Raw genomic sequence first — 11467 nt, forward strand, 5'->3', positions numbered from 1 at the left:
CCTTGAAAACAAGCGCTCTGACGCCCTTCGAGGGTTAACGTTCATTTTACGAATTTATAGTCAACAAATGAAGCGGAACAATATCAAGAAACAATGCATTTTCAGCACTAATATCGACATTAGTTGGGCACAGAACTCGATGCCAGATTATAAGAATTTTCTGTAAACAGTTGTAATAGGAAAATATTACGATGTCAGTAAAATAATGTCTAATTTCTTTCGTTTGATTCAATTTCTAAATTTGATGACTTGATCCCGAACATTCCAGTGACGTCACTTTTAGTAGCGGTGAATGAAACGGCAGTCAGTCCCGCCAAACAGTGACGTCACAATCACCGGAATGACGTCGCTTACATATTTCCCACGGTAGTCAAAAGGAGTACACACTCATTCGGTTTAGTGAATGCATATTTTCTTGATCATCAAAGAAGCGTTTCGCTTTGAGTGAAATCGTGTAAATAACAGGCAAATTGCTTCGTTTTGAATACCATCTTCTGTATATATAATGAAAAAGTTGTAGGATAAACAGAATACACCAGTGGCGTAGGAAGATGAAACGTAATGGGAGGCAAAGGTCCTCAATATTTTGTAACCCAAATTATTGTAATTTAGAAGGGCTGAGATGAGTTTTACAATGAATTTTGATGATTTTGCGAGGGCTCGAAAGCGCGAGATTTTGGTGTTTGGGGCGCCGGGGCCTCCCCCGGGAAAATATTACCATTTAGAATAGCTTAAATGAGTTTTGATGAGTTTGCGACCGCCCAAAGGCGCGATAATTTGGTGTTACGGGGTCCGAGGGTCTCCACCGGGGAAAAAATACGATTTAGAATGGCTGAGATGAGTTTTACGATGTATTTTAATGATTATAAAGCGTTCTTAACATTGAAATTTTTCGATTTAAAGCTACCTGCATTTAGAAATGATAATTGTGTCGTCATCACATTATGCAACCCTACTCGATCTGAATACACCGGCTTTACACCATCGGCACATTGTTGTGTAACATAAAGAAAATGAATAAATTGTCTCGCTAAGACATAAACAGATTGATCTTTTAAGAGATATTTTTTTAAATAGTACATAGAATCCCTTGATGGACATTTTTAGTCTAGTTCGTGTGTATTGAATTTTTACTATTTAAGGTTTGACATTATGTGCTTGAACGTTTTAGGAAATGCGCCGCGCAGCAAAAAATTTTCTAGAATGAAGTACGAAAAATGTGCAGGAGGACCCTTTTTTCTTTCAAATAAGCATTTTTGGAAAATTTCAGTCGGCGAAAATGGGGGGGGGGAAAGACATGTTTGCCCCCCCGTCCTGGGAAACGGGAGGGGGGGGGGGGAGCAATTGCCCCTCTCCTGTCCCCGCTTCCCTACGCCCCTGTACACAGTCACTATCTTTACAATACAAGTTTTATTTTGGTGTCGACAGGGGAAAACCGAGATGACTCGGCAAAACCTCTTCATCTCATCTCCTCGCATAAACGATAGCAGCATCGATATTAATTTTAGCAAAATAAAAATGTCCAACGTCGGAAATATTGCAAGAACATTTCATTATTTACATAAACCAGTAATAAGAATAAACATTTATTTCATCTAGACAAAATAATTTGCAAATCCCATACGCCGCCTGCATATCGCTACCCACGATGCTCTCGATCGTGGTCTTATATTATGTAACTTTTAATGGGATATTAAATCTAGATATATCTGTTTTCAACCGTTAAATTTCTATGAACATGTGTAAAAACAAGCAGTCTGAACTGTTATTCCGAGACCGTAAAATGCAATCTTGGTCACCTCAGCCAAAACACAGGAGCACGCAAATTATAAAATTAGGTTTTCTTTTTTATTGTCATTATTGTTATATACACTGTATGTGATATTTAAACGAAAAAACATATTTTACCTAAGAAGCCAATTATATATATAATGTAAGTATCGATTAGCTTGTAATAATAATAATAATAATAGTAAAAAACAGAACAAAAACAATAGGTCTTTTCACCACATGGTGAAAAGCCCTAATAATGAAAAACAGAACAAAAACAATAGGTCTTTTCACCACATGGTGAAAAGCCCTAATAACGAGAAATGATTTTTTTAAGTCAATTGGGTGTTATTGCGAAGTATGTCCAAAAGTTGCACATGACCGTTCTATTACGATGGACAATGCTTCAACAGTTCGTGTTGCTGAACTTTGATGGGTGCATTTTCAATCCGTTCTATTAATGACCTACAAAAATGTATTTTTATCATATTATACTATTATATAAAATTATTTATTTGCCGATTGAAATGAGTTTTGAAGAATAATAATTCGTCATTGTTATATATTTATTTTGAGTGCGTTTCGTAATTATTCGACATTTTTTGCCAAAATCTTTTGATATCTTACAATGTACAGATGTAAGCTTTTAAATAAAATCCAGCGGAATTTGCGTGCAATTTATGTTTTAAGACATTGAAACATTTCTCGGTATGAATGTTACGCGCAACACATCACATTGTATATAGGAATAAAAGCCGTCGTTTAATTTGTGTAAAATTACACTTTACCACAAAAAGTGACTGGAGTGCCGAAATTCTAGTCAAAGAAACATATTTATTCGTCAAACGAATTCACCGCCTTTTATAATAGTCTTTAAAATTTGATTTAGTAAAACAAGATACAAACCATGTGTCACGTGAGCAGAAGTAAAACATCTTCGGCCGTGGCATGCTGTTAAAGTTAGAGCCACAACAGAAAGTATAGGCCCCGCTGTAACTTATGTCAATCCAATCACCTACCGCCATCAGTGGTAAGCGGGTATCCTTGGCTACACAATCCTGAGAATCACACGTTGGACCCCACACAGTGCTGTTGTGTGTGTCTAGCATAGCCTGGATAACGCAAATATCACTACTGAGCATATTTAACTGATCGAAGTTTGAGAATTTTCCATTTGTCAAATAATTTGCGCCTAAATATCGTAATACAATCGTATTACAAGTTGTATACGAATATTACACGCTTAATAAATATCTATTTCTTATTTTATTTTTATTTTTTTACGTTGTTTTTTCAAAATTTTCTTAAATCAATATTGACATTCCTACTATCAAATACTTTTACTAATTTATATAAAAACGTTTATACTGAAAAACAAACCTGCTTCTTTACCGGTTTAGCGACAAATATTTCAGTCACTTCTCTAACCCAGGACAGGGACCCGAACAATCCATCATTTATGAAGTACATAACATGGTCGATAGTGGTTTTATCTGAAAAGATGTCACTTTAATTTGATGTATTTGATAAGTGACCAACACGCCGTGCATATCTTAAGGGAGAAATAATATGTGTTTTAACTGATAATGACCAGAGTCGTTAAAGTTTCAGGTATTGTATTTTGGGTGGCGCGGGTAAAATAACTGAAGTCATTGCAGTCCGGTGGCATGTTTTGATGCTCCACCTTTTTTATCAATATAGTACTTATGTTGTACATGTGTATATGTCTATGCAGCATGACTGACATTGTTGTTACCATGTCTGACATAAATATTTTCATTCTCTGTTGTTATTTATATAATGTATCCAAAAGCTTAGCTTCAGTCGCGTCCTTTAGTCAGAGTGATGTAGATGTGTAACATAAATATCTCTTTGCACATCTCTATGTTATGTCGTAACTTCAACAAGTGTTCACATCAGTATTTTGTTTTTATTACAATGTTATGGCATTTCATCAATATATAATAATCTGAATAGTATATGATCAAAACTACCATCACTGTAAATCAGTTTCCGGCCAATGATCTTCGCGGCTTCATTGACAGCAGATTCTACAAGGTACCGTCCTGGCTCAGCGATTATCTGTACACCGTCCTCATCTGGGAAATATTCCTCTAAATATCTGTTGATGACATCAGCATTCTGCAAAATGTAAATGCAAAATAATCCTCTTTATTTCAGGGGTTACTATCACTGACGTTATATGCACCCCTGGACGATGTCATATTCCAACAGTTACGGAGAATAATTCTGCCCAATCACAGATACTCTAGAGACCTTCCTTGAAGATTACATAGAGAGAAAGAGAGACGTCCAACTATCAACCACAGTGTACAGTTATAGCAATTTCTTTGATGTACATCAAATGATCAAATTTCTTGTTTCTTTTGCTGTCTCCAGTTTTACTATGAGATAGTGCAAATATGTATCTAGGATGATGCAAAGTAAGCGTCTTATGTAACTAACAAAAACGACTAAAATCTATTTATAATTGAAATCATATCTCAGTTTTGCTGATCGAGTTTTCTGAATGTAATACACATTAATGATATCCTAAACATGATGACAGTACAGCAGTTTACATCTTCAAGAGTCGGTCGATCAATATCTCTACCCCTATATCCACCTCCAATATCTAAGATCTCCATAGAAAAGCCGACTTGTAGTCCAATGTCAAAAATTCTTCGGGCTTCTTTAATTGATGACGCAAATGCATCGGTACTCCTACAGTTACTTCCAACATGAAAACTTAAAACACCAAAACAAAGAAATAACTGTTATATGTATCATCTGTTTTCGTCATTTTGAATTTCTATTTATTTCATTGATTCGAGGTCATGTAATTCCAATAACCTGTTAAATTAGAAATATTTGGTTTGCGTGAACTAAAAACTGGCGTGTCGCCGACTATCCATCAAACCGCACGTAACTATATGTTTGCATTTTGTATTGTGTATGCTACGATTTCTAATCTTATCTGACGTTGTACCATTAAGATATTTGCATGTAAGTACATGTACAATGTATTGTAATTCTCAAAATGCTGGTTACTTTTGGCAAATAACATATCAAAAGCTCTTTTTGATTCCTGAGTATGAAAATTACGGCACATATAACTATGATTATTATTTTGGCCCTGAAAAAGTTAAATGAATGTCACTCTCTTTAATCTAATTTTCAAAGTCGCTTCTACCAATGTCTACTATTTCCATGAAGTCACCAAAGCCGTTTTTCACCTTTACACTTTGACCACAGAAACCACTCCATATATTGAAAGTATACCGTATTTCAATGATAAAAGGACAAATTGTTTGTCAACATGAGATGTTTTTGGTAAATTCAATTGAAAGGATAAAAAATAGAAACTAATTATGCCTATATTAAAAAGAGCAAAATGCTCACATTAAGTAAAAAGCTGATATATATGCCCCGTGAAGTTCATATAATACTTATATATGTATTGTCTAGTTGATTTTGATGTTACATGTGTACGTATCAAGATTAAATATATTTTTACCTTAATCATGTTAATGAAAGTTACATACCTAACTCCAACAACGTTTAAACCTTTGTTTTTCGCTGAAATTAATAAACCTTCTGCTTCTTCGAAGGCACAGCCAAACTTGTTGGATAAGTTGTACATTACGTCATACTTGTGTGTTGTTTTAAATCTCAACATTAATCTGCAATCAATCGCAATTTATTGAATAATACAGTGGTCAAATTGTATGTAATGAACAATTATATCTCTTTTTCTATTTCATTGTTTTACATGTGGAGCAGTGATATGCTTTGTATTGTGGTATTAATTTAGAAAAAAATAATTACAGCTATTCATTAAAAACAAATGTTCAAAATGACCTCCTTGTGGTAAGCCATACATTTATACCAATTAAGTATCTGATAGTTATACATACAATGTATAGTTCTGAATATGATAATCTGATAATCAAGTATACAATTAACAATTTATAAATTTCTTATTTCAAACTATAAAGCAACATTATGGGTACTTAAAAACCACACCTGAACTATCCCCTCAGATTATATGCTCCATCATAACATGCATCAATAAATATCATCATACTGTCGGATCTCACCTGGCTGAATGACCGTAAAACGTCTTGATCTTGACCAGCTCCTCCTCGTTGTCAAAGGTCATCAAGTCCACACCATGGCCCTTAGCATAAGTTATGTGGGACATCTGTTTACACGTATTGGCGTAGATGATGCGAGATGGATCAACGCCCAGATCTAAAATCTGCTGTATTTCCGACTGGATAATTTAACAAAACAAAAAAGGTTATCACGGTAACAATTGTAGATAGTTTCATCTTATAGCTTTAGTATTCGTTAAGTATAATCATGTCCTTACAAACACCAGCATAATGACTACAATGTGAACATACCTTACTTGCACAGTCGAAGCTACACCCCTGCCTGGCAAGGACATTTACGATTTTGTCGTCGTTGTTACACTTTATGGCTATTAAGATAAAAGATGTAAATTTGATCCTGAAAGGGTTTATACAATTATTTGTATTGTTTCTAAGTGCAAATATTCGGAGAAAATAATCTAAACTCTACTAAGCAGGTTCCATGCGCTATTGAACGTTAAGCTATCACAGAAGGAATATTTACTTCACGATGGAAACACTGAAAATAATGTTTTGCATGAACCTTTAAAGTTCCAATATCCGTATCTGCCTTATTTTTTTCATGAATTATAAGAAAGTTGAAAAAAATAGTGTTGTAAATCATACAGAAACAGGACTAAATCGAAGTTAAGACACTTTTTTTTTATATTTTTTTTTATTTTTCAGAAGTTTTCAAAATGTAAAAGTAACATTAGATATCAGCACACAAATCATTCATAGTCACTCAATATATAACGTCATTCATTAGTCACCATATCCCACAGTAGCAAATTATATTTGATTACCATTATCACACTCAGTAAAGTTACAGCTTTGCACACTAACATTATCACTCAGTTCGCATCATCATTACCATGATCATCATCATTGTCAAAATATCCTTACTACATGTATTTTAATAACATGGTCAATAAATTTAAATCTTATATTTTGATATCATAATCAAAGTTATTACATGTCCTCTTATCCTCAAACATAACATTATATATGATATCACCCACAAAGACATCATTAATAGAGAAAGATAATTGTATGAGGTACATTTTACATGTAAGCATCCAAATTGATCTGAATGAGTTTTATTTTTTAAAATATTTTTAATTGATTATGTTAAGAAACTTTTGATAAAAATCAAATAAATATTGAACATAGCACGGTGGGTCTCATTTTGTCAAACAACCCGAAATTAGCTGACATGGTAGCGATGTTGCCGAGAACGTAATGTGACTACCGTAACTACTTAACGTCTGTCCGAACTCTTCCGAGAACGGGTCTTGAACTTTCCGACTTCCGTTCGGCATTAATCGTAACTTCTCTGGCGACCAATTTAAATGAAGGCATGTTTACAAGAAATTGCTTTCAACAACTGCTGTACCAAATTTAATAAGATATCTTTATAAATATTGATTGGTACAACTTAAATTCAACTACATCTACAAATACTAACAATAACGGGGTCTCATTGTTGATAGTTACGTATATTGTGGCTTTAAGTAAAACAGTGTGATTTCTTGTTTTTGAGGTTTGAACATTTGAATAAAACGCACAGAACATTACTTTGATAATATATTTACATGCATCGTTAATGAAGAATTACGTTTATATAACCCTATAATTACCACTGTACCATAAAACAGTTTCACCCTTGGAAGGAGTCGGTACCATTTACTGTATCTGTCTACCACCTCATCTATATCCACCACCGCCAGAGGGTCATCTATTCCCTAATATAAAACACTTCACTATGAACAATATAACACAAATGACGCTTGAAACAATTACATAGTGGTCTATTTATCTTAAATCTAATCATAAACTTAGCATTATTGTTACTGAACAAGGCCATAGTTGTGTTTTTTTCTGTTTTGCGTCATTTTGATTTTCTTAAACTTACCATCCTGTAAGGCAAAAGAGTTTATAGCTACGGAAATTGTAGAAAACAATACTTACCCTGTACACACCTCTTTTATTGCCCAGTTTGGAAAACAAATGTTGTGTTTGTTTTTTCACTCAAGAGACGTAAAACCTACCAGCAGGCCAGCGATAGGCGGACGCAAAACAGAAAAAACACAACCATGGCCTAACTGAAAATTTTAATCTGATAAATTCCATTTTTACACATGACAGAGTTATATCCCTTTTATCTATTGTGAAATTATTATGTCATTGTGATCGAAACGTCGTTTCTCTGAAAAGTATGACGTTATGCACGTAGACCGATGACGTAGCTATCAGCAATAGTAGATAACTCTGTCATATGAAAGTACAGAATACTTACCAGTTCCGTTTGGTCGTTGACTTTTTGAGTAAGGTATTCCTCTCGGGATCGCCTAACATCCACAATCTCTATATCACAGTTCCCCATAACTCTAGATGTTCTAGAACAAATACATTATTTGAATTTATTCTTTATCAATCATTGAAACTATCTAATCATAACGAATAACGTGCCATTGCATAATTGCAAAAAACATGGTTTAATCAGAACTTGCCAAGTTAACTGCTTTTCTCGATACTCCAGGGGTTCCGATCACTTACGATCTCTACACCCCTGGATTATCTCATAGTAAATCTTGAGACAACAGAGCAGAACATGTAATTAGATCCTTTGATGCACATCATAAGAGGTGTAAAAATGTACACTGTGGTTGACTGTGTAGTTTAAAGTTGGGCTTCGCTCTCTCTGTAGTTTTCACAAGAAACTTTTGCTGGCCTGTGATTGGTTCAGAATTTTTCCTCTGAGCTGCCTTCAGTTTTAATATGAGATAGTCCAGGGGTGTAGAGGTCGTAAGTCTATAACTTCGGATGATTGATATAGCAATGTTATAACTCTCTCAGAGAAAGGGTTTCATCAATAAAGTGGAAATACACATAAACAGATTTAATGATATTTGTTCTCTGCCAGGTATCTTTATAACACAAAACTACGTCTCAAGATAATTCTTAACTTCGTCATCACAACATTTTAAATCCTACAACAATATAAAATAATATTTAATCTAGTTCTGGTAAATACCCATTATATACCCCTACATTGTTCTTTATGAGCTATTTAGAGCTGTGAAGGTCGTTACAAAGAACGTGTTAATATCAACATTAATTTATTGTGGTTGCGGCAATGTAAATACTGTAGATATGTATGTGAGTTGTTTTTTTTTTTTTTAGATATTTAATTAATCTTCTCGCTAAAATGACGTTAGCGCGGGATGTCATATTTTGACGTCATTCCATCACCAATAGAAACAATAGTCCCGCACAAATGTTATCGGGCATCACGTGGTACGTGAATTAGTCTCATTCATTAATAAGTATATGGAGACACAGAATAATGATATTTTTGTTTATTCTGAAATTCCGATTAGGCTCATTAGACTAATTACAATATTAGGCCTATGAATATGAAAATTATTTGTTTATTATTTTGTTTTATTATTTTTATTTAATGTATTTTACTACATGAAGTACTAAGCATTTGAGAATGGGTCTTATTATGAATCCGTTAATATTGATTTCAATTAAACCTGTTGCAAAAAATTTCACATTAAAACTATCATCATGAAGTAGAATTGACCAGAAAAATATTAAGCAAATATAGGATTTTAAATTCGGCAAATACATGGTTATATCGACCGAAAAAAATTGTCGACCTCGGACTGTCTTCGGTCAATATAGTCTCAAGTGACCTATTCTAATCGCCTTTTGTCCGTCGTCGTGCGTCGTGCGTCGTCCGTAAACAATTTACATTTTCGATTTCTTCTCAAAAACCGCTGAAGCAAATTCAATGAAATTTTGCTCAAACCTTCTAAGGCATGAGGCCAATCAATTTTGTGAATTATATGGTTCCCTACCCCCTAGGGGCTCTGGGAGGGGCCAAAAGGTGTAAATTTGACTATAATTTCAAACATATTCTTCTCCACTCACAGATGTGATGGAATCAAATACTCTTCACAGATAGAAAGGTCTAAAGGTCCTTTACAAAAATTGTGAATTATATGACCCTGGGGTCTCAGGTTTCCCCTTGGGGAGGGGGTTAAGTTTACCATAGTTTAAATAGGGAAAACAAATTTTTGAGCATATTTTTGTCATTTGTAAAAGGAAATGAGTCAAATGTTGTCAGAATTATCCCTATGAAATGGCCATTGAATCCTATTAACAAGTTTCCCATGACTGACTCCCAGGGGCCTCAGGGATGGGGCCAAAAGGGGTCAAATAAGCTAAAACTTCAAAAATCTTCTTATGAACTTCTGGTACTGGTAGAATCAAATACTCTTCATAGATGGAATTGTCTTAAGGTCCTTTACAAAATTGTGAATTATATGACCTTGGGGGGGGGGGGGGTCTCATGTTTCACCCTGGGGAGGGGGGTCAAGTTTACTATAGTTTATATAGGAAAAACACGGGGAAATTAGTCAAACTGGGTTAGAATTATAAGCCTGAGATAGCATTTTATCGTCATATCCATATTAGTCCTGGCCGACCCCGAGGGGCCTTAGGGGCGGGGCCAAAAAGGGTCAAATATGCTAAAACCTCAAAAATCTTCTGAATTCACTGGTTTGATGGAACCAAATACTCTTCATAGATTGGAAGGTCTGAAGGCTCTTTACAAAAATTGTGAATTTCATGGCCCTAGGATCTCAGATTTTCCCCTGGGGAGGGGGGTCAAATTTACTATAGTCTATATAGGAAAAACATATTTATGAAATTTATTTGCTTAGTTTTAATAGGAAATGAGTCAAACTTGGTTAGAATCATTAGCCTGAAATAGCATTTTAACCCCATATCCATATTAGTCCTGGCTGACCCCCAGAGACAAGAGGGGCGGGCCAAAATGGGTCAAAATGCCTAAAATTTCAGAAATCCTCTTCTGAATTCACAGATTTGATAGAACCAAATAATCTCCATAGATTAAAAAGTGAAATTTATAAAATCACTGACACTGACTGACTTCTAGTTTGGTTTTATTGTTTAACGTTAGCAAAGCAAATTGGAAATTTAAGCATAAAGTTTGGTAACATAATACACTTACTATCAAAATGAAAAACAAAAAATAAAAATTCTAATACAAAAATTCAGCTTTAAAAAGTTTATTTTAATTCGTAAATAACTTTTATAGGTTTGAACCAACTCTGCAATGCTCTTTCTGTAGCAGCACTCAGGTGACCGTCAAGGCCTCTTGGGCCTCTTGTTTCATCAAAACTCTATATTTGTTTAATAATAATTAGTTAAATTTACAATTGTAGTGTTTTACAGGGTGATAAGGAAATATAGTAGGTGTATGAAAATGTATTGAGTGAGGTGAGGCCCAATATTGGCCCAATATATTTCCGTATTTCTACTGTAAAACATTTACATAAGAAATCTACTCCACCAATGGCGTTTTACTGTTTTAACGGATAGCCCGACACTCTTTTACTAGTTCAATTTCATACAAAAAAATCTAAGAGCTCTTCGTCCAACTCAGAACTATGCTATTCTAATTATACAATCAAATACTATTATGACAGACTCACTTATATTCCGAGTAATTTGCCAGAGGTGAA

At 34.4% G+C, this 11467-nt stretch overlaps 1 protein-coding gene across 1 annotated transcript; it reads right to left on the reverse strand.

The window, feature by feature from the left end:
* Positions 1-1961: 1961 nt before the first annotated feature.
* Positions 1962-8616, reverse strand: LOC138322430 (ornithine decarboxylase-like). The gene is made up of 10 exons (XM_069266458.1): positions 8206-8616; positions 7555-7651; positions 6180-6256; positions 5871-6046; positions 5316-5453; positions 4353-4518; positions 3765-3912; positions 3151-3263; positions 2677-2882; positions 1962-2235 (listed from the first exon to the last, which is right to left on the reverse strand). Exons 1-10 carry the CDS (start codon positions 8290-8292, stop codon positions 2160-2162), a joined length of 1284 nt encoding a protein of 427 aa, XP_069122559.1. The 5' UTR covers positions 8293-8616; the 3' UTR covers positions 1962-2159.
* Between the last annotated feature and the right edge of the window lie 2851 nt (positions 8617-11467).

The sequence above is a fragment of the Argopecten irradians genome, chromosome 4 (genome assembly GCF_041381155.1).
Source record: "Argopecten irradians isolate NY chromosome 4, Ai_NY, whole genome shotgun sequence".
In the NCBI taxonomy this organism is placed as follows: domain Eukaryota; kingdom Metazoa; phylum Mollusca; class Bivalvia; order Pectinida; family Pectinidae; genus Argopecten; species Argopecten irradians.

Coding starts and splice junctions, on each gene's coding strand:
- LOC138322430 (XM_069266458.1), bottom strand. CDS start 8,292: ATGGGGAACTGTGATATAGAGATTGTGGATGTTAGGCGATCCCGAGAG. Junction 2,883..3,150: donor CTAAACCGGTAAAGAAGCAG/GTTTGTTTTTCA, acceptor TGCGTTATCCAG/GCTATGCTAGACACACACAA. Junction 2,236..2,676: donor TTCTGCTCACGTGACACATG/GTTTGTATCTTG, acceptor ACATTTTTGTAG/GTCATTAATAGAACGGATTG.